The sequence below is a fragment of the Cucurbita pepo genome, chromosome 7 (assembly GCF_057944985.1).
Source record: "Cucurbita pepo subsp. pepo isolate OVF chromosome 7, ASM5794498v1, whole genome shotgun sequence".
Lineage (NCBI taxonomy): Eukaryota > Viridiplantae > Streptophyta > Magnoliopsida > Cucurbitales > Cucurbitaceae > Cucurbita > Cucurbita pepo.
Genome location: NC_141804.1, coordinates 4,154,170 through 4,177,800, shown reverse-complemented (window position 1 = coordinate 4,177,800; position 23,631 = coordinate 4,154,170). Strand labels below are relative to the sequence as shown.

General features: G+C 34.9%; 2 protein-coding genes across 2 annotated transcripts; one reads left to right on the top strand and one right to left on the bottom strand.

The window, feature by feature from the left end:
* The first annotated feature begins 653 nt into the window (after nucleotides 1-653).
* Nucleotides 654-3,757, top strand: LOC111799045 (cyclin-D1-1). The gene is made up of 6 exons (XM_023682432.2): nucleotides 654-1,133; nucleotides 1,580-1,666; nucleotides 2,123-2,221; nucleotides 2,301-2,502; nucleotides 3,070-3,200; nucleotides 3,301-3,757. Exons 1-6 carry the CDS (start codon nucleotides 876-878, stop codon nucleotides 3,514-3,516), a joined length of 993 nt encoding a protein of 330 aa, XP_023538200.2. The 5' UTR covers nucleotides 654-875; the 3' UTR covers nucleotides 3,517-3,757.
* A 4,031-nt stretch (nucleotides 3,758-7,788) lies between these two features.
* Nucleotides 7,789-18,843, bottom strand: LOC111799114 (zinc knuckle (CCHC-type) family protein). Its single transcript, XM_023682518.2, has 8 exons — nucleotides 18,521-18,843; nucleotides 18,376-18,431; nucleotides 17,979-18,141; nucleotides 17,251-17,339; nucleotides 12,067-12,199; nucleotides 11,702-11,794; nucleotides 10,383-10,485; nucleotides 7,789-8,390 (listed from the first exon to the last, which is right to left on the bottom strand). The coding sequence occupies exons 1-8, from the start codon at nucleotides 18,692-18,694 to the stop codon at nucleotides 7,885-7,887; spliced, it is 1,317 nt and encodes a 438-aa protein (XP_023538286.2). The 5' UTR covers nucleotides 18,695-18,843; the 3' UTR covers nucleotides 7,789-7,884.
* Between the last annotated feature and the right edge of the window lie 4,788 nt (nucleotides 18,844-23,631).

Sequence of the window (23,631 nt, the reverse complement as noted above, 5' to 3'; positions counted from 1 at the left end):
TGACTTTGACTATTTATTTATTTATTTTTTACTATTTTATTTTATATTTTTATTGACTTCTTATTGTGTTCTTATTGACTTCTTAAGATTTTTCTAAACATTTTTATCTCCTAAATTATCTCAAATAAATTAATTAAAAAAAATCCAATAAAAACTATATCCCTTAACTAACAAAGAATAAATGAATACTCTACGTTGAGATATAAATATTTTTATCATATTCACAATTTTTACGATATTAAAATTCTTTATAAATATTTTTATCATATTCACAATTTTTACGATATTAAAATTCTTTATGTTACTCTATCGGAACCTATGCAATAAGTGCTACGATCTTCACCTCTTAAATAAATTTTATTATTGATGTAGACCTATTAAATATAAAATAAAAAATTTAAAAATATATGAAATATTTTTAAATAATAGAATTAAAAGGTGAAGATTGGATCACAAAGGACAGAGTTCACAGATTTTAAACTCAAACCAAAAAAGAAAGCTAGTGGCACTAGAATCTAAGTGGTAAGTACTAACCTACCCTTGGGTGAGGGAATTCAACCCTCCACATTATTTTACCCGCGGGTGAGCCAAACAAACCCCAACACTACGCACCTAAACAATAAAACACCCTCCACGTTGAGTATCGAAAGTCTTTGTTGTCTCTCAGCTCTGACGGTTCTGTTCTGTCCCCAACGGAGTTTCTAAATTTTTCCGTTACAATTTGTATGTAATACAACCCCAACTTCCCTTCTTCATTTCTCATCCACATTCATCTTCCTCTCACTACCTTTCTCGTTTGGAATCTCCGGCGGCTTTTCTGAATCGGATGGGGATGATGGTGGCTGGAAGAGAATGAGGGATACGCACTTCCGATCATGTCGATGATCTCTTCTTCCTCCAATTGCTTCATTGACTCTCACCTACTCTGTGATGAGGAATCTTCCGGTATTTTGTCTGGAGAATCGCTGGAGTACTTGACGGATTTTGAATCGGCGGATAGTAGTGAGGATTCTATCGCTAGTTTCATAGAGGACGAGAGGCACTTCGTTCCTGGGATTGATTACTTGTCGCGCTTTCAGTCTCAATCGTTGGACTCTTCCGCTAGAGCTGACTCTGTTGCATGGATTCTCAAGGTATTGGATCCGATTCCTTTTCTCCTCTTTTCGCTGTAGTGACGTCTCGATGGTCGGATTTTTTCGTTTTTACATTTATGCCTCTACGACGGACCGGCGATGTCAATCTATTGATGAAAATCGTCGGCGGTAACTCGTGGTGTAAATCTAGGTTTGAGGAGAGTCTTGGTTTCATCTGTTGCGATTTTATCTCTCTCTGTCTAAGAAGCCAACGCTTGACCGTAATCGAGCGATTCCGATTCTATGGAGGCTTCTGATTCTCTTCAATCCGCAGTGTTCTGCCTTCGTTTCCGAATTTATTTGCAATTTCGCATAATTAACCCTCTCTTTTAAGAAATACTGTATTTAATTTCTGAAACAAGTGATGAATGAATGAATGAATATGTATTGTGGATTTTAAGTGAAACGACGAGTACTGATCGATCGTGCTGGATTTGTTCTTTCAGGTTCACTCATATTACGGTTTTCAACCACTCACCGCATACCTCTCCGTGAACTACTTGGATCGTTTCCTTTATTCTCGCCCCTTGCCGGTAAAAGTTCCTTTTTCTTTTTGAGAAAATGATAGCGTCAAATATCTTCATTATTATGTTCTACTGTAAGGTTAGTTTGATATTACTGTGATTGATCATCTCTTTGATCATAATATGTAATTATATCTGAACTGTTCTGAATTTGATCGCTACCGCTTCGACGATTCGTAATTTTCTGTATTGACTTTGTGAAATCTGTTCTTATTCGTTAATTGTATCCCAAAAACAGCACCTGTGTATTGACTTTGTGAAATCTGTTCTTATTCGTTAATTGTATCCCAAACACAGCATCTACAGGTTTAACGTTCTGATTAGGGCCTGCTCTTTATCCTCCATTGTGGAACTGATCGTTGATTGAAAAATGAAAGAAAAAGTATATTCGTTGATGCTATTTAGTTATTGGCGGGCGTTTCATTGATATTGATCTCTGGTTCAATCGTTGAATGTTGTCTTCAGGAAACAAATGGGTGGAAGATGCAGCTCCTTTCAGTGGCTTGTTTGTCACTTGCAGCAAAAATGGAGGAACCCCTTGTTCCTTCTTTCCTGGATCTCCAGGTACATTATATTTAATTCACTTGTGGATTTCAAGCTTTTAGAGTAATGCGATTGAAGAGATTTAATGGAATCATCATAGATTGGAGGAGCAAAACATATATTTGAGCCTAGAACAATACGTAGGATGGAGCTTCTTGTGCTGACAACTTTGAATTGGCGGCTGCGATCTGTAACACCCTTGAGCTTTATCGGATTCTTCGCCCACAAAGTTGATCCCAGCGGAACATTTTCCAGTTTTCTCAACTCACGCTCCACAGAAATTATTCTGTCCAATCTTCGAGGTACTCAAATGAACTCATCTCATTAAGACATGAATACACTTATTTATTATTTATTTGGTAGCAAGGAATACATCTTCATTAGTACGAGGCCCTTCGAGGTAGCCCAAAAGCAAAACCACGAGAGCTTATGTTCAAAGTGGATAAAATATCATACCATTGTGAAGACTCGTTATTCCTAACATGATATCAAAGTCATTCCCGTCAATAGAATCCTCAAATGTCGAACAAAGAAGTTGTGAGCTTCAAAGGTGTAGTCAAAAGTCACTCAAGTGTCGAACAAAGGGTGTACTTTGTTCGAAAACTCTAGAGAAGGAGTCAAGTCTCGATTAAAGGGAGGAGATTGTTCGAGAACTCCGTAGGCCTCGGGGGAAACTCTATAGTTTACTTTGTTCAAGGAAAAGATGGTTGGGAGGGAGTCTATCATGAATTTATAAGGAATTTTGGAGAAGTCAAAAAACAAAGTACCGGAGAGTAGTTGTTACTAACACAATGGACATCTAGCACATTCAATCTCAGCACCCCATTTGACAATTTAGCTTAATAATGGTTGATTATTGATGATTACAGACGCTAGCTTTCTCGAGTACTGGCCCTCCTGCATCGCTGCCGCAGCCTTACTCTGTGCGGCAAATGAAATTCCAAATTTAACCCTGTTGAATCCTGAACACGCCGAGTCTTGGTGCAACGGACTGAGCAAAGTGAGTGCATACATCCATTACCATTACCAAATGTAAACCGATAATATTGAAAGAGGGTGGTTTAGTAATAATGTTTATGTTTCTGATTTTGTTTTGTTAGGAAAAAATTGGTGGGTGTTATCGGCTAATGCAGCAGCCGTTAGCATCGAAAGTGATAGTGCCACTCCGAGTCCGAATCCGAGCTGGGTTGAGGTACATTGACTCATCATCCTCATCCTCCCCACCATCAACATTACCTTTTAAAAGAAGAAAATTGAATAATTGCGTGTACCCAGAAGATGACAAAGAAAATTCCAAACTTAGAGCAGAGCAGTAAATTTAAAAAGAAAGAAAGAAATATCTATATATAAATATAATTAGAGGAGAAAGGATTAAGGAGAAAACTGGAAGGGGACCAAGATTGATGATACGTTGTCGTATACATTTTGGGTAATTTCCAAACTAAGAAATAAAAATTTGTTGGTGGGGGAGAGAGTGAGGCTTGCACAAGGGAAGGAGGAAGTTTTGTTGTTGTTGAACATATTATTATCCTGGTGTGAAACAAAGGGAGGTTACATAATTTTATTTTTATTTATAATGTTTTTGTTTAGTATATGAATGAATGTAAAAAATAATAAAAAGAAAAATAAAAAGGAGTAAGTAAACTTAGAAGTGGTGGGGGGTTGAGCATTTGTTAGTGATCTGGAAGAATATGGAGTGTGGGCCCAATTTTGAAATGATTTTGGTGCTTTGTTTGTGATAAAAGGGAAAAAAGAAAGTGTTCTTTTTAGTTTAAATTAATTTCGGTGGGCACTTGTAGGGGTGTACAATCAATCCGACAGTCCGGACTAACCCAATTCAAACTATAAAGGTTGGATTGGGTTGGATTATGAAAATTTTCGGGTTGGGTTGGTACCCAATCCAACCAATTCAAACTTTTGGGTTTGTTCAAAAAAAATTGTAACCCAACCCAACTCGGACCATCTACACCCGTAGACATGTGTGTGGTTTAGTCAAGTAGTTGTAATTTTGACGGGAATTGCATTACTATGTTTCTAGTGTTGTCTTTCAATATCAATGTCAATGTCATGTATATTTATTTATAGGGAGACATTAAGCTTGTTAATTCATACCGTTGGTGCTCACACGTGTCAAAACGTGTTATTTTATTTACTTTAGTTTAAACTTATAGGAGGGTTCTTGCGGGGTCTTTGGTGGTATTTGTCACTCAACTGATTGATTGACTCTCTTTGAGAGTCCAACCAACCTAGATTATCCAACTTAAACTATGTTAGATAGAATCAGAATCTTTGGCTTTTGAAATCAATCAGAATCTTTGGCTTTTGAAACATACATTAATGATGTGTTATGACATTCTGGCTTTTGAAACATACATTAATGATGTGTTATGACTTGTAAATGTTTGGTATTTAAGTTGGAGGATTTAAAAAAAAAAATAATCCAACCCAAATCGAAGAAAAGGTAATTGAATGGCTATGTTCATATTATAAAGGTTTAAATTGGGTTAACAGAATAGTTATAAACTCAAAATCTCATTTCTATCTCTTATTACCTTATTGGCTTAGAAAGAGAAATGGAAAAATGGGTTTGGAGATTTTCTTTAGCTTTGTCCGTTTCCTAGAGCAAAAATTGGAGGAGAATAAATACTTTTTGTCAATCTAACTTTATTGTTTCTTCTTTCTACGACTTCAAAAAAGTTTTTTTTTTTTTTTTCATATATTTATATCTCAAATGTACCACATTCATACATGAATTACTAAAACAACATTGGAATAGTGAAAATTGGGTAAAATGTGAATTCGACTCAAACCGATTTGTTTGTTTTTACAAAATGATGGAGCGTCAATTTTTGTCTTGCCTTGGGAAACTTTTGCACGTCTCTGTTACTTTTAGGGAGGTCTATGCCTCATAGGGACTGTCTACTTGAGGTTGTCACTTGGCTGGTAGGTCCTAACACAATATTAGAATTTTAGCTCTTCTTCTAGAGTGATATCTCACTGATGGACCGGTAGACTTGAACCTTGTTCCTACATGACTTGATCAATTCAATTAGGCACTTGCCATCTATGTTCGTTGTTCAACTCTTTGACAACACGAGAAAGAAAAAAAAAAAAAAAAAAAAAAAAGAACCTGATTTCGTGCCATAGGCTAATCATCATCAGATAAGAACTCAAAGGAACTAGTGGAAGGGCAGGGCCATAAAACTCTATCGAGCTCATCTCGTTGCTTCACCAGCGTGCAAGGATCGAGTATTGGCAGTCAAAATCCTTCTAAATTCAGGTAGAACTTGTTCACTATCATTCAATTAGTTCAATCTAGAGGGAGTAGGGAAGGGGGATAGGCCTTCAACATGTGGGATATTGGTTTATTTTATATGCATATAGTAACAAAAACTGAATGTAGTCATGATTTAAGATAGAAGTTAAGATGGAAGATAAGGGCATCTGAGAGCCACCTCTAATAATCCAAATGGGATCCATTCAATGGAGCATCATCCTCTTTACTCTCCCACATCATCACATAACTATTCTCTCTCTCTCTTTTCATCTCCTCCCATTTTTCAATTATTGCTATTCAATTCCCTTAATAATCCTAAATCTACCATTTTTTCCTATTGTTTTTCAGCTATTCTCCCTCTTTGTTTAGGAGCTTTAGATCCGTTCTTGTATGTCTTGCTCGTTTTCAATTGAAGTTTGTTGGTGTGACCTCGATATGATTTTGATTTGGTTTCTATATTTTAAAAGCTTTATTATTATGTATTTGATGTGATTTGATTTGATCTGATCTTCTAAAGTATCGTTGAGTTTTATAAAATTAGTATTAGAGTTAAGGAGTCAATCTGAGTATAGCTCAATTAATGTACGTATTAATCAAGAGATCAAGAATTCGAATTCTTTAGGGAGGGCCGGATGAAGAAATAATTTTGATTTTTGAAGATTTGTAAGCAAACCACTTCTTTTCTACCTAGTTTGTTTACTCTTTTAGTTTGGAGTTCGACTAAAGTTCTCTATTAACGGGAAAAAGAGAAATATATGAGTACACAAGGGAGGACAATATTTTATTAGTATGAGACATTTTAGGTGAAACTTAAAGCAAAATAATGAGGGCTTACGTCAAAAGTGGACATTATCGTAATATTGTGGAGATATGTGAGTAGGTTTTCTGTCCGTCACAAATGGTACCCAAGGTACCATGACCTTGCCTTAATTTTTGTCACTTGAATTCTTTAGTGTCAACAAAGAAATTGATGAATGTAGAAAGAGGAGACTCAATGATTCTTTGTTCATGAAAGAGGATCCTTAGGAGTGCCACCAAGGTACCCATATGTTAAAAAAAAAATGGGAAGATATCATAAATATAAATGAAGATAATATCTTTATGGTTTGAAAACTTTCGGAACCAAAAGCAAAATAATGAGAAATATAAATATTATATTATTTTAAAGGTACGTGGGGATGATTGTTGTCCTTAACCAATAGTATAGTATTGGTGTGATGCTTCTAACTTAATCGTGTCAGTAAAATTCTTCAATAATTGGTCAGTTTGAGACAAGAAGCTTGAGGTACCATAGACTTATAATTCAAAATAATTTAAAACAACATAGTCATAAATAACAAGGTGGAAAGTAAATATCATAATTTAAATAAAATAAACAAAGTCCTCAACTAACCTAAGGGCTAAACATAAATCATGCAACTATCTAACTCTTGTTCTATGACCTTCATCAATGGAATTCATCAATGGAATTTATGTCATAAAACTTCGTAATTAATTATTTAATTTGTACCAATAATTTTTATTACCATAAAACTTCGTAATTAATTATTTAATTTGTACCAATAATTTTTATTACTTTATCTACAATACAATAATTTTTATTACTTTATCTACAATTTAATATTATCCCTTATAAAAATTCAAGGTTACTATTGTAATATTGAACATATGTGGTTGACATACAAGAGGATCGTGTTCAAGCAACTTAAAGTATAGTATATGGATAAGATTGGGTGTCTTATCTTGGTAATATTAGTGACAGTTACAAATAATTTGATCAAAATTATTCACGTGGAGACATGTGAGTGGAGAGTGGAGGTATTCTACAATGAGTTTGTATAACAATGAGTTGGACTTGACGGAGGTATTCTACAATGAGTTTGTATAACAATGAGTTGGACTTGACGTTGGAACATAATATTATGAGATAGAATTCACTCCTTTCCATATAAAAATGCATATGAGTTTCTTTTAAATACTGATTTCAAAACTTGAACAATGGAGCCACCTTACCGTACCAATGAGACTTGGTTTGTCATCGAATCATAAATAAATAAATAAAATCTTGCTTTATAGTGATTCAAACTTAGTTTTTCATTTTTAACCTTACATCAGGTTTCAAACACGTTGTTAGCTAAATTTTAAAAGCAAAAATAGAGTAAAATCAATTTTTAAAAATTTAATTTTAAAAAATATACGTAAACTAAATTATCAAATAGAAACAATGACCTGATCCAAGCCATTGAGCTCAATCATTTCTGGAGAATTGCTTTATCTTTAGCATATGCACGAAGATGACCACACCTGAATCAAAGGCAAAACAAAAAACAATAATAAATTACTCGCCGCCATCTCTAAGCCATAGTTTTAATTGAATTGCAATGCCGTTACCATACAACAAGAAAGTTCATTGGTTTACAGAGCCTGGAGGATTTTTCTTCAGATTGTTCATCTTTATAACTGGGCATGTTCTACTGTTATGCCCTTTTTCATGACATAGTTTGCAGCTGTATGTTCTTCTACGACTTGTATGGTTAACTTTCGTGTCGATATTGGGACAATTCCGCCGATTGTGACCATTTTCTTCGCAGATCCTACAACGATACTGCCTCACTCTGCTGCTTTCATTAGTCATCCTATCTCCCTTGATCAAATTCAGGCTCAACACATTGCCAGACTTCGAACAGTTCCTACTGCTGTGACCCTTACCACCACATATCGTGCAATGACGCTGAATTGTTGCACTCATCGGTTTATCATTCAACCTAGACTTCTTACAGGTCCTTCTGTTATGGCCCTTCTCTCCACATACTCGACATCTGAATCGCCTATCGATTGAATCAACCTTAAGTTCTGGACAATAGTGTCTTCGATGCCCCTCGCGTCCACAGTTTTTACAGTAAAATTTTATTCCTGCATTTGATAAAGAAGCAGCTGAGTCAATGTCAGCTCCAGGAGTCATGGAACTACCTGCATGCATGAGATGAACCTACGGCAATCACCTTACCAACTCAGATTTGTAAATTTATAGTTGTTCATCAACCACACTCAGAGAAACTTCAAATACAGACTACTAGGTGTATAACTCTTTGTTCACCAATTCGAACACATTCAGTTAGGAAAAGATATAAATAAAAAGGCAGTTGGGAATTTATTGGACAAAGAAGTACATATTTAGAATCACTTGCCCGTCGGGCCACTTTACGAAGACAAAATTGGGGAACTCACAGATAGCTGATTCTAGAAAAGTCAGAAACAAAACCACCTCCTCAATTGTCGGGGCAAAGCAAGGAATGTTGAGGATCGTTGGGAGAAGAGTCCTACATTGGCTAATTAAAGGGAAGATCATGGGTTTATAAATAAGGAATACTATCTCCATTGGTATGAGACCTTTTAGGGAAACCAAAAGTAAAGCCATGAAAGCTTATATTCAACGTGGACAATATCATACCATTGTGGAGGGTCGTGGTTCCTAACAAAGAAGGAAAGAGAGTCGATTGCCCCCTCTTTGACAAACCACATGTAAAGTTAAAATTTTAAAATTTTCTATTGCTTGCCCAAAATTTTTAAAATTGTAAGATCATATTAGAATGTAAAATTTTTCCCCTCAAAATTCCCTGCCGATAGGCTTTCTTGGAGTTTAAATAGCACAGGAAGTTTTCTTGTGTTGTAACATGACAATTTTAATGGGGAAAATATTCAATATCCCATTGGTAATCTGAAGTTTTATCGAGGGTTACATTGTTTATCTAACATTTGTTGTTGGAGGTATGAATATGGAAACAAAACTATGCGAAAAGAGATCCCAGCAATGTACTAACAAGTATGTACTGCCTTTGCAACAGGAAAGGAGAAAACCACAATCACTTGTAATTTCATAGCAGTAATACCCAAAAGATTTTATTATCCTTGTTAGAAGAAGTCAACTGGTCAGCGTTTCCCTCATTCTCTAAGCCTTGAACAATTTATAGGCCATCCCTTCAAGAGAACTTCAAGATTAAGGAGGAAACTCAGTTAAAGGAATAATGGTATGATCAGTTTGCTTGGAACAGAATTATAAATCCCTTTGGAGTTCCATTTCAAAAATTCTTCAAATTACAATTTTTGTTTAGTTCGGAGTATTTTGGGGTTCCCTATTTCAGCGCCGATATTCTTGGGTCTTTTTGGTTGATGGATCTTGGCTTTCTTCATTTTAAATTTTTGAGTGGTGGACCTAGGAATTTTTTGTAAACCCCTCGACCTCTTTCAAGTTGAAACCTCATCACCAACGTACTGTTTTTTCTTGACGGTTAACGCAAACTCGTCTTTGTAAGGTTTCCCCTTCATTGATTCCCCAGAAAAAACAGAATAACAATACTAGAGAGACAAGAACACGCTGTTCAATGATCTCCTTTCAACAGGAGTTCCAAAATAACACAGAACCACAAGACAGCACAATGAAAAGAACACAATATAACGGCTATTTCGAGAGAGATGAAAATCTCTCCTAGGAAGACACTCAACCACAAATCGACGATGACCCTCAAACTCACTCCCTCCTTCCCGACATAGCAACACTTACTTTGTCATACTCACGAACAAGTTACACTACTCCACTAACTAACAGTCATTGCTGGTAGGACAAGTGTAAAATTCTCTCCAACTTTTGATGAAAGTGACGATATCAAAGGAAAAGACCGTCGTTTCTACTTTCAAGTAAAATGTTGGCAGAAGTATAATGCCAAAGTGAAACTAAATTGTTAATCAAGAAAGACTATGGCATCGCAAAACCAAAACTACGGTGAAATGTTTATTTTCCTATAGGAATCTAATCACTTGAAAGCATTGAACAATAAAAATACTATAGCTTTCTTATTATAATAAAAGCTGAACTACGCATTTAAAAATTTGAGGACAATAATTGACCTTTCATTGCAATGCTCCGCTTTTGACGATTTTTTGGATCACTGAAGAATGCTTTCAAAGCTTCAGAAGTACGTTTTCTGGCTTCAGCACTTCCTTTGGCTTTCTGTGTTACAGAGAGAAGATCATATATTTCAAGGAGCATACAGGTGTAAGTGGCTTGAAATTTTTTGATAATTACATGCATTTTGCAAAATGAAATAAAAGTTCTTTTAGCCTGTGAACCATTTCTGGTTTTCAGGCATAATTCCCATAAAATGATAAATAAAAAAAGAAAAAAGGAAACGAAAGTCTGTTATCCACATACACATCACCTGGTAATATCATAATCATCTTGTACAACCAGAGGAAATAGAAATTCATATTTATTTCGACTACATTTATTTATTCTATTAAAATTAATTTTTATAATCAACCCTATTATATAAAAAAATTATTTTATAATAATGTATTGAATAACCTAATTAACTATTCAATAGTAACAAATTAATCCTAACTAATTGATGGTTTAAAACATACCCAACAAATTTTCATTTATAAAAAGAAAAAATAATCAATTTTCACTCAATTATTGAAAAAGTATGCTCATGTGCTAAAAATGAATTATAAAACATACGTATGATATAAAATTGTTAAGATTTCAAAGAAACAAAACATGAAAGCTACATTTTATTGAAATTTGATAGTTTGTAAAGTTATCATTCCAAACGGTAGAACCAAACACAGCAATCTACGATTCTCTTCAATCTTATTCTCACACAACCATTATTTCTAGTCATATAAGAAACTTTGAACCAAACGGTCCAATATGGAGATTACAATATATATATAGATTGGCTCACCAATTCAGCTAAATTTAATCAGCTCCTATAAGTATGGAACCACTTACTGCTTTACCTAAAGATTTCACATGTTCTAGGAACATGGGATAATAACGAAGATATTTGACATGTGACCATGGTTCGCTTCTTATTGCATCATGTATGTAATGGCATGAACTCCATTAAATTTCAGGCTCATTGATTTCTCAAACAATTAAATTTTCACAAAACTCGTAGTAATATATAATTGTCTAAATTCAGGGTTTTATAGATGGGGTCACAACAGATAACCATTGACGTTTTGGTTTCTCATACAGTTAAATGTCATAAACCTTCAGTAACATAAAAGTGACTGAATAGATTAAAATAACTGGGAAGTTTACTACTGCACTTCAGCTCATTGCACTTCATTAATTAAACCTTACAAGTAGGTTAAAAAAGGTGAGCTGTTACAATATTCAAAAACAGAATGCTAGAAGACAAATTATCTCAAGAACATACCTTAATTGCAGCCACTCTCTGGGCATGAAGAGTGGGGTCACGATGGATAATCTTCATTCTCTTACTAAATAGACCTGTTTTGGCATTGAGACTCTGCAATCATTCAACTAAACAACAAAGATTAAATTTATGAATTGGTAAATAGAAACCAAATATATTTAGAGAGCCATATTTCACCTAAATCTCAAGTTTAAAACCACTTTGACTATTACCGTATTCCTCAACATCAATTTGAGAGTTGAGAGACTACATGCTTGCTCTATTTATGAATGCTTGCTCTATTTAGCTTGTTTAGGTTATCTTTCTGAGAATGCAGATGCATGAAATAGCTAACAGGTCACATTAAGAAAAGGTACAGAACAAACTTTTAATGATCGGCTGATCTTCAATCCAACTTCAGGAGGAGGTGATTGGTAAACACGCTTCGATTTCTTCTTTTCTTCCAGCTTTATTTCCAAGTTATCAACTTCATCGTCTTCCTTCATTCTTAATGGAGAACTAACATGATATAAACACATGAAAAATCTTAGATACCCAAAACGACTAAGATTTATCGGAGGTAACTGATCACAAGAGAAAAGAAATGATTCTCTTTTGCTGAGATGATGACATGATCGAGAATTTATTCAATAAAAGTAGAGCATTTGAAATTGTTTTAGGCTTAAAAATCAAATTGGACAAAAGCCTTTGATACTACAGTTGGTATTGAGAATTTCAGGATGGAGAAATTACTTATCATTTTGGTTGAAATTGAAAACTTGAAACCCCACCCTTGTGTTACACAGGACGTGAAAATGTTGAAAAAAAAAAAATCCAACTGCCGAACAGTATTCAAGATTTCATACAGACATTAAGTCATTAAAAAAATAGTTGGAAAATTGAAAAATCAAATTAGAATTTAGATTGTTGAATGGAATTTATAAATGGAAACAAATTTCAAAAATATAAAGAAATTGGGGTCTGGATCATCTACAATGAACAGAAGAAAAAAGAACGATTAATAAAACACCAAGGGGCGACATAATTTATTGATATGGGGGGAAGGAAAAAAGAAACTCCCTTTTGGAGTTGGCCGTTGTTTCATAGGGGACTTCGGCAAGGAGATGGTGTGCTTCTCTCTCTCTTTATATATATTTATTTATATATATATTACTTTTTTTCTTTTTTCTTTTTTTTTTTTTGAGGGGGGGGGAGCACCCCAAGCCACAGAAGATTACAGAAAATGTCTCCACTTAGGCAAAAGAAGGTTCATACTATAACTATGAAATAGAGGGAAATTTTTACACCAAGTGAGCCAAAAAGGACAATGATTCAAAAAAAAAACCATCAAATGTTTTTCCCCCCCTTATCATTGAAGATTGTTTTAGTTCCTTTCAACTCTTAAGGATCATTCAAAACTAACAAATACAAAATGCTTAATTCATCCTATTTCAAGAGATCCATAGCCACTTTGTAACGTTTGTCTTCTGCAAATGAACACTGTTTCTCCAAACACTTCTCAACCAATTGAAATGACGGTTGGTATTTCTTCAAGAGAAGCTTTTAGCGTTCTTTCATCAAATCAGCAGATTAACGATAATGTTAGTTTGTTTATTGATGTTTCTTTGATTGAGAGTTCGAGTTTGAAGGTTTGTACGGTGTGAACGGTGTGAACGGTGGTGGAGGAGTTCAAGAGGTCAAACTTAATGAGAAAGAGAGTGGGAAATTAATTACATGTAGTCTGTATGATAAGGAGGCTCAAGTTAACAATGCTGATTGTTCCACAACATATTGAATGTGTCTAAAGATTTTATTACGCAGCTTGGGAATTTGGGAGATACTAATGAGGTTTTGACTGATTTTAATGCTTCAGATAATACTGCCCCTTTGGAAAAGGTTCTAGATTCTTCATTGGCCCACAATATTGAAGGCTCAACACTTATTCTTGCCAAGTATTTGGGCCCTTTGTTTCCATCCAGCATTAAAAAAGTAAGAACAAAATTGCAAGTCCTATCCGAATAATTATACTCGAGAAAAATGTCCAGGCTCTTTAGAAGATCATTCCCGTATCAATGCTGACGTTCTGGAAGAATATATTTCCGAAGTTTAGACTCTCAAAAGATTAATTCTATGCAAACAAGGCCTGAAGTGTTTAATAGCAAGTGTATTGTCACTAAATGTAATAGTGGACAAGAGGAAGTTTCCTTTACGAAAATTTTACTGCCTCCTAGCAAAACTACTACAGAATCAAAGGAGGATTTTTTTTGGGTCATACTGAAATTTGGACATTGATTCAGAGGTAAGTCTTAGTAGTGATGAGCCTATTATTCCTAACTTTGTCTAATAGTTTGATTGAAGATCCTCTTGCAAATTGTAATGATGTTGATTTGGGTTTTCCTTTTACTTCACAACAAAAACAGATTCATAATGTAGGTGGATTTTCAGCAGCTTGTTTCAGATTCGGCATACAATTTGGAAAACTTTTCATCACTTATTAAAGTCAGTGGGTTGCAATTTAAGGAAAATGTGTCTTTAACACCAGTACTAATGCGATAACTCAAAAGCAGTTGTGGGGTTTGTTTAGAGTTTTATTTCCTCGGGAATTTTGTCTTGGAACACTAGGGATTGCGGGATGCAACTAAACGTGTGAAGTTGAAAAAACTTTTACAAAATTTTAGTCCTCATATGGTACTTTTTCAGGGAATGGAGTTAACTTTCATTGAAAGGCAGTTCATTAAATCTCGTTGGAGTTCTAGGGAGGATAACTGGGTCCACATTTAATCAACTGGAAGATCAGGGGGTATGTTAATTTTGTGGGATGAAAATAGAGTTGATGTTGTGGGATGAAAATAGAGTTGATGTGCTAGAAGTATTGAAGGGTGGTTAGTCGCTCATGGTCAAAGCCTCTTTTTTCAGCAAGGCAAAGCTGGTTGGATTTCAAATACTTATGGACCAAATGATTTAGAGAAAGAAAACTTCTTTGGAGTGAATAAGATAACTTTCTTACTATTATTGTGAGGATCCATGGCATGTGAGAGGTGATTTTAATTCACTCGTTGGGTCCATTAGCGTCATCCTACAAGAAGGTAGACTAACAGAGTGAAGATTTTTAATAAGATCATTGACTGGTTTGATGGAAATTCCCCTTTCTAATGAAAAATTCACATGGTCCCAATCAGACGAAGAGAATAAGCTCTTATTAATTAACCACTCCCTTTATAAATAAAGAATGGCATGATCTTTTTTATATTTGAAGAGTTAAAAGAAACGTTCTTACTTTTTCTGATCATTTTCAGATTCTTATAGAAGCTGGTGGTTTTCTTTGGGACCCTTCGCCTTTTTTAATTTTTTTTTTCCTTGAACTCTTGGGTTGCATATGAAAGATTGTGTTGAAATTGTTGAAAAGTCCCTTTCTGAAGATAGATCTTATGACTGGGCTGGATTTGTGATTTCTGCCAAGCTAAGAATGTAATATCTAGGTCAAATAACGGTATGCTGATTTGAAGTTTCAAGAAAATGAAATGAGAAGCAAATGCTAGAGGAAATAGAGCGCCAAAGCTGAGAATGATTCTCTTTCTTTAGAAGATCTGTCTGCTGTCAAAGGTTTAATGGAAAGTTATTTGGCTGAGGAAAAAAATTTGACTCAAAAGTGTAAACTACAATGGCTTTGAGAAGTGGATGAAAACTCAAGATTCTTCATCGATTTTTAGCAGCAAAGAGATGTAAATAATTAATTTCTGAACATTCTTCAGTCAACAATCAAAGTTTCCTGTTGTTTAGGGAAATCGACGCTGAGGTTTTGGATTTCTTTTCTTCTTTGTGTACTAATTGACCGGTTAAGCACTTTCTTCCCTCCAATTGTCTTTTGGACGTCGCTGATTAATCCATTCTCTTTGGATGAGATTTGGCTGGCTATCAAAAGTTTGGGAAAGAATAAAGCTCCGGACCCGATGGGTTCACCACTGAATTTTTGTTAGGAAACCATTTGTTTCAGAGAATTTCATCATAGGCACGCTAATTTGGTTTTGAAGGACAACTTCATTTTCCTTATCTAAAAGAAAGAGATATTTTCTTTGGCCAAGGATTTTGGGCCCATCAGTTTGACATCTTCCGTCTATAAGATTCTTACTGAAGTCTTAGTAGAAAGATTAAAAAGAGTTAATATTTTGACGGCAAACGAGGTCGTGGAGGATTATAGATTCAAGAAGAAAAAAGGGTTGGATTTTAAAGTTGGATGTCGAAAAGGCCTTCAACAATGTAGCTTGGAATATTCTTGAAGAAGTGGTATTCAAGGCAAAGTGGATTCAGTGTACTAGTGGCTATGTGAGGAATTCTGTTTTCAATAACAAGCATAGAGGTCATATTTTAGCTTCATGAGGAATCCGACAAGGAGACCCTCTTTACCCTTTCTTGAAAACCAAGAGCCTCAACATCTACAAAGCCTTACATTTGACCCTTGACCATTTATTCCTAAGGCCTCGAACTGTGCATTTCCCTCAATCATTTGTACACAAGGTGCACCTTCCTTTTTTATGTTTGTGTTAGAGCAATTTTATGTCAGGTGACCTAGAAATTTTCCTAAATAGACATGTGAGTGAGAAGAATGCATACTGAAAGGACTTGTGTTGGTTGGTGGGAGCAATTTCTTATTTATTACATGTGTCTACTATTGAAGCAAAATACCGTCACCCTTCATGTGGCCAAGTGATGCAAAGGAATGTCGAAGAAATTAGGCATCAATCTAAATTCTAAACCTTGGAACTAGGTATTACAAGTAAAACTGTGTGCACCCTAAATATTTTCACAAGATAACAGCCAACCTACTACATATGGTTGCAAGGGAGCAAACCATGTAAATGTGATAATGCAGGTACACAAATTGCTAAAGACAAGACATGTTCTTCTTAATAACCCTATAAGAGTTGTGTGCTTTTTGTAGATCATTTTTCTAGATTATCATTGCCCTACACTCCATCTTAAAGACCAAATTTATGCTATTTTTCTTCATTTTTTATTTTTAAATATATGATTCATTACCCAATTCAACACCGCGATCAACTCTGTTGGCCTTGCATCAAAATTGATTTCAAAAACCAGAACTCTCGTCAAGATTGACATAAAAACCCTAAACCCACACCCACATCTAGATCATTCTAAAACGTATCGCTTGCACCTTTCAAATATCCATAAAATAGTTCTATGTTTTATAGAACTATATCCTTTGTCTTCTTCTTTACTTACAACAAAACCTAAGGTTTCCTATTGAGTTCAACCAGACCTTCTGATCTATTCTGAAAATCTAGAAGATCACCACCCTTTATTGGAAAGAGAGGCTTTAGTCAAAGGAATGATTCTCAGTAATGGAGTTTTTTTCTAGTTTTGGATTACAAAAACTGAAAAGAGGCTTGATTAACATCCGTGATTATTTCTCCCAGTAAAATAGGGAATAACACCAAAAACAAATTTTCTATGAGCCCAACCGCTTCACTGACTAAAAGCTAGTATTCAATTAAAACTACACAAAAAATAAAATCAACAGGGAGAAAAAAGAAAGAGAAGGTTGTAGTTACGTGGAGCGTGCTTTCTCCCATGGTCGTTCATCAATGGACTCTTCCCATATGACACGATCTCCCAAGCATTGGTGGCAGGTCACTATACCCTGGCAACATGAGGTAAAGGTAAAAAGTCAAATAGAACCTGGCAGAACAACCAACATTTCCATACTATATGACTATTTCCAAATCTAGATGAATGTGCTAACACTGGGTGAAACAGAGTTTTGACAAGTATTTCAGGTCCTTCAAATCACCTGACAGCCATCTGTTACCGTATAAGTCGATCAGGCATTATCAACTCAGTTCAAAATGTTTGTATCCTTGGGGACTCCATTTTACGTATTAAACTCCAACACTCAGCATGAGAGCAGAAGTTAAACTAATGGTTTGTTTGGGAGTTCTTTGAAAATAACAGAATTTTACCAAAGTACTATGATTATTAAAGTATTTAATGATAAACCAGTGTCATATTTTGTTATATGTTCCTAAAGGTGCTTTTAAATACTTCCCAAACATTTAGTTATGATAAAAGCACTTCTATAAGCACTTATTAATCATTTCTAACAAGATGATATTAATCCCTTTTCTAAATTTCAATCATCAATGAAATTGTCTCTAAAAAATTTTAAAAAGAAATATATATGTGGTGATTCTAAGCGAGAAGTATGAATGAACCACATAGTTAGAATTGGAATTGAAGATGGAGGAGCCAGCATGGTCAATTGGTCTGATAGAGCATATACCTTTCCATCACACACGGAACAGTCTGCACGGGATCTTTCAATTCCACATTCCGTACACGGCGCGTAGCCCCTGCCTCGGCAACTTGGACACGGTAGCTCTCTAATATACTGACCATTTGGGCCAAACCAGGACCTGGGTTCAGGAGCGCTGGAATTTGAATTCCTGAAATGCAAAATTAATTTCAAAGTTCGATTTCAAATCAATGTAGAACTGACAGCAACCACAGAAAAAAATCAGCATAAAATCTCCTCAAATCACAAGAATTAAAACCGAATAATCAAGAAAAATCGTAGACGTAGAACTCACAGCAATCAAAGAAAAATTCAGCATAAAATCTACTTAAAATCACAAGAATTAAAGCCCAGTAGTAACGTAACTGAAGATTAGATACTAAACCTTGGTTTTAAATCGACGCCAAGTCCGTACATCTCCTCCACAGGATCGAAGGCGAGCTGCGATCCAAAATGAAAACAAGTAAGAAATAAACAAAAAGACGATTAGAGGTCGACTTCCGAAACAAACTTTTTGAGAGAGTGAATACCGGCACCGGTTTGGGGATTGCAACAGAGTCGTCATTGCTGCTCAAACAAGCAACGAAGCGAGGCGCGAAGCCTACACATCTCTTGGATTGAAGCAATATGAAGAATCTCAAGTTCGTCCGCCGCCAACACTGCGGTGCCAATGCCCGAATTGACGAACAGAGTGGTGAGGACATCGCATAAATCTATAGAAGTAGGAATGTGTTTCATTACATGGCAAGAATTGAAGAAGAGAAAATGGCAGCACTACCAACGAACACAGCGCGAACTGAAGAACGAAAATGGAAGAACCGTACGGAAGATTTCGGGTTTGATTTTGTATGTGTGATCAGCAAGGCCACACGCCATTTATCTTTATACGTCGTGGTTGGAACAAGTGCGACAATTCTTTTTTTTTTTAGATTTTTTTTTTACCTGACCTGACTCTCTAACCTAACTCTCTATTTTCGAGTCGAAAAAAAAAAAAAACAAATTCAATAAAAAAAAATAGAGGGCGAAAATAGTAACATATTAACATGGTTCAACATAGTCATAAAACTAAAGATAACTAAATACTTAGACTGAGTTAAAGTAACAAAAATATAAGGATAAATATCCTTAAACTAGACTCGGTACCTCATTAATATGAAAGGATTCTTAATATATTTTATATTTTTTTATTTGGCTCGAGTATTTTTAATATATTTTTTATTTGGCTCGAGTTAACCTGAAGGTTTTACTCACGAACCCGAAACCGAACCGATTCAGTTCGAGTTTAGAAAAATAAACTCAATCCTACTCGAAATGTTAATCCAACCCAACCCAACCCTTATAGTTCGGGTTGGGTTGGTCCGAGTTGTCGGGTTGAATGTACACCTCTAACAATTACTCACGTGAGAGGTACGAGTTTATGAATTTAAATGTAGCACGAATAGAGAGTGCCAGACCTTTTTTTTTTTTTTTTTTTTGGTTGACTTTTAGAAAATAAAAAATTTAGTTGCCGTTTTTTTTTTTTTTTAATTTTATTTTATTGACCAAACCAACCCAAAACCGAGGTACAATTCAACTCTAAATTACCTTACTTTTAAAATTATTATGAAATTTAAAAATATTTAATTGAATACCGTATAACTTAGGAATATTTGATATTTGATCTAAAAATAAAATTGGTTTGCACAGTGGAACCTCTTTCCTCCTCCCTTTTCTGCTCACTCGTAGGGTTCAGACCTCCACAAAGTGGGAGAGAGAGGGAGTCAACTGAAAATCTTAGCCATTGGTGAAAATTTTGCCAGCATTTGATCCCCAATTCTTGTTCACCACCGATGATCATGTTGGGTGAATTGTGACCTCGTACGATCGTGTCGAGTGAGCAAGAGCCGCTTCGTCACAGTATAGGTTAACGGGTCACACTTTGGCCAAGTATCCTACAAAGAGATTCCCGAGAGCCAGAAGGATTAAAGGAATGGCCATAGGAATGGGCGCATCATGACATCTTACGATGTCTCACCCAAATGAATTAGTTGTGTAATGTCCAACCTCAGACAGTTTAAATATCGTGTCTGAGAAATTTCCTTACCTTACGAACATCAAGGCATGCCTAATAAACTTTGTAGTCTTCTTTCTCTTTCGCGTTACCGCTGTCAACTAGTGTCTCAAGTTCCATCGATAATAAAAAAAAAAGAGAAGTATGAGTATACACTCGAAAAATAGCTCGCTTAAGATCTAATAAGAAAATGATATTAACATAACGTTTGCGTTCATATTATCTGAGTCTCGCTAAACTTAAAAGACTAATCAAAGATCCCTCTAAATTCATTCTAGATTAAAATAACACTCACATGAGCACATTCAATTGTCACGTGGTTTGTAAGTGAGACGAGACTACCATTTTATGTACTCCGGTTACCTCACTTTCACCCCCTAGCTCTATACATGTTAGAGTTTCCTTCCATATCGAGCATACTCATCTTGGGTTCATGAACTAGTAAACTCTTTACTTAACCCTCATCATTGAGTTCTTCTCGATTTACTATCCACGTGACGATCAACTCTCTAGAGCTTGATTTTTCATGTTCAGGAGTCCTAGGGTGTTATGACTAACGCTTTATTTACTATGTTTCTCTAATTATGCTTTATCATATACTCTCTTAACTCATCGTTTAAGACTCGCTCTCGGCTATCTACGACTCGTCTATTAGACTCTTTGGTTTCCTAAAGACCGTTGGTTAACTCATGGCCCTAACTTAGTTCTCGGCATATCAGTCAAGTGGATCTACGAGACCTAGTAGACTACATGATTAGGCTCTAGATGACCTATTAAACTACCGACGTATACTACACACATGTGGACCCCTACTTCTCAGGATAGGTTCACAATTAAAGTACCTATCGTCCCTCTCTGATAGTTCTCACATTGTACTTTCATCATTCGGGGCATAGTCTCTGTATCACTATCATATAGTAAATCATTATTCATTCATGCATAGCAGAGAACATGTCACATATGAAACAAGCATAATTTAAGAGAAACACGATATTCTAGCCAACCAAGAAATCCCGACACACTTATATTTCAGACTGAGTCACCCAAACACTAACAAACCTTCACATTCAACTCGCTCGAAGGTCTAGCAACTCATCTTACTTTTTTAGAATTCAATCTCAATCGAGAATTTATCGTCTCATAAATCTTCGCTATTTAAGCTCTTTAAGAGACACCAGTAGCCTATAAACTTCTATAACGTGCCTGCTACCCTATATAAACTTAACAAGTATAAAACGAGCTGATCCAAATAGCTACTTACATTCGTTGACGTCCACTATTCCTTTTTAGTGAAATTTGCCTCACGTGGACCGACTCGAATAGCTCCACCTTTACCTCGGTTTGATTAGATGAATTTATTTCTTAATCAAACATTTTTAAAGGGTAAGAAAATCTCGAAGGATGGACAAAATTTTAGGTCTTGATCTCTTTATCCATTAACAAAAATACACGTTACGAGAAGAAACAAAAAAATTCACGGCGGTAAAAACATAAACCTAACTTAACATTTACAATCACATTATTATTATTATTTTTACTTAATTTCATATAAAAATAAAGAAAGGATTCTTTTGAAATAATTCTAATGATAAACTCTACCACACCTAGAGATTTATATTGATTGTATGTACATTTATAGAGCACATAAAGAATACATCTTCAAACACTACCTGAGAAAATACACGACCCCTATGCCCACGCGCCCTCCGACCCTCGTGCGCATCCCTCACATACTCCGCCCACATATCCCCCACAAACCCTCGCACGTCACCGCAGGCCCCATGCTAGCACTTCAGTTCTAGGAGTGCTAGGAACAGTACTTCCACCCGTACCTTTGAGTTCTTATCTGATGATGATTAGTCTAATCCCAATATCCTGCCTCACAAACAGTCAATCAAGCCGCACAGGCCACTATTCCATAAATGGCATAGAGCTCTTACGTCCCTAGTAAGACCCGTGATATTTTGAGATCATATCTAGTATTCAGAGTTTGCCTCAATTTGGTACCGCTCTCACAGCCCGCAATGAAACAGTGCTTTACCCCTAAACGTCCCGTCGTCATTAATTATAATATATTTTTTAAAAATATAATCATAATTAAAGAAAATTTTCCCAAAATCGAAAAAGAAACAAAAAAAAAAAAAAAAAAAAAACAAAAAATGAAATGGTTATAGAAAATCAAAATATTCTCTCAAAAAGATGCATTTAGCCCTTTTCTTGAGTTGGAAATAATTGCAAAATGATTCTTCTATTTTTAATTGGGTTGGCTCCTACTTTTATATCAACCTAAATTTGTCTTTATTATATCAATCCCCGTTGAATATCATAAAATATCTCCTAAGTAACCATATTGTTAGGACCGAGAAATGCAAACACATACAAGCATGTTATCGAGCACCGTACAAATGGGTCATAATTTTTTAGAACCAGTCACTCATGTACAGATTAAGTAGCCAGTGCCTCCATGTGCCGATTAGGATCGAGCTAGATGATCTTAATTTAAGACAAGTCACGAGTGAGTAACCCCATATGTTGTATGCATATCTGACTCTAACAAAAGAGTGACGTACTAAGTATTTTAATACTCGAACGTTTTTAATATGATTTTCAAATAAGGGCAAAATCGTCATTTTAATATATGTATGTTAACAATACTCTTCATTTATTGCATATGGGAGCTTAGAAACTGGCTGTTATTTTCAAATAAAATTTTTTATATTAATTTGATTTTTTATTTTTTTTATATAAATGTCCCTTCAAAGTCTTCAAAAGGTACTTGGGAATATCTTAAAATTCAACGGTTGGGAATTTCAAAAGCCTTATTTTTTTAAATAATAATTAATGATCGTATGGAAAATTGAATTATAATAAATTTAATAGATAAGACATCAATTATCATTTCGATAATGATTTAATATTTTTAATTAAATTACAATTTTAATCTTAAAAATATTTTATTTATACGTAATAAATATTATAATAAATATAAAATATAAATGGTGAAGATTAAATATAATAAAATAATTAAAACATAAAAGGACATTAAATTCACGTGAAACACATGCAGCACAGACATGTTATAAAAGAGAGAGCCAAATAGAGTGTCGGTTAATTACAAATTAGGGCAGCTTTGAGTTTCTTTTTTTTATTTTGTTATTATTTAAATTTGGTTTAAAGAATTTTTGGAGGTTTCTTGATTCTGGAATGTTCTATTTTAGTCTCAACACAAACAAACTTCATAATTATGTTGGTTTCTAAATATGCTATTTATTTTCTCATTATTTTTTAATCCTAATTTCATAATTTTCAAGAAATTATGAAATTATTAACTTTTTTTAAAAAATAAAAAATTAATTTTTAAAATTAAAGGTGTTTTTTTTTTTTATAGCAATTTTATTATTCTTTAGATGCACGTGAGTGACGACAAAATATGTTGAAAGGGCTAGTAATTCATGTAACGGTCCAGATCTACTGCTAGCACATATTGTCTTCTTTCAAGACTTTAAAATGCGTCTGCTAGTGAAGGTTTCCACACCCTTATAAATGGTGGTTTGTTCTCCTCCCCAGCCAATGTGAGACATCACATCCCAA

Excerpts from the sequence above, each read along its gene's own strand:
- LOC111799045 (XM_023682432.2), top strand. The coding sequence starts at position 876 with ATGTCGATGATCTCTTCTTCCTCCAATTGCTTCATTGACTCTCACCTA. Across the intron at positions 1,134-1,579 it reads CTGTTGCATGGATTCTCAAG|GTTCACTCATATTACGGTTT; the intron begins GTATTGGATCCG and ends TTGTTCTTTCAG. Across the intron at positions 3,201-3,300 it reads GGTGCAACGGACTGAGCAAA|GAAAAAATTGGTGGGTGTTA; the intron begins GTGAGTGCATAC and ends TTGTTTTGTTAG.
- LOC111799114 (XM_023682518.2), bottom strand. The coding sequence starts at position 18,694 with ATGTCCTCACCACTCTGTTCGTCAATTCGGGCATTGGCACCGCAGTGT. Across the intron at positions 18,432-18,520 it reads CAATCCCCAAACCGGTGCCG|CTCGCCTTCGATCCTGTGGA; the intron begins GTATTCACTCTC and ends TTTGGATCGCAG. Across the intron at positions 10,486-11,701 it reads AGAGAGTGGCTGCAATTAAG|AAAGCCAAAGGAAGTGCTGA; the intron begins GTATGTTCTTGA and ends TCTGTAACACAG.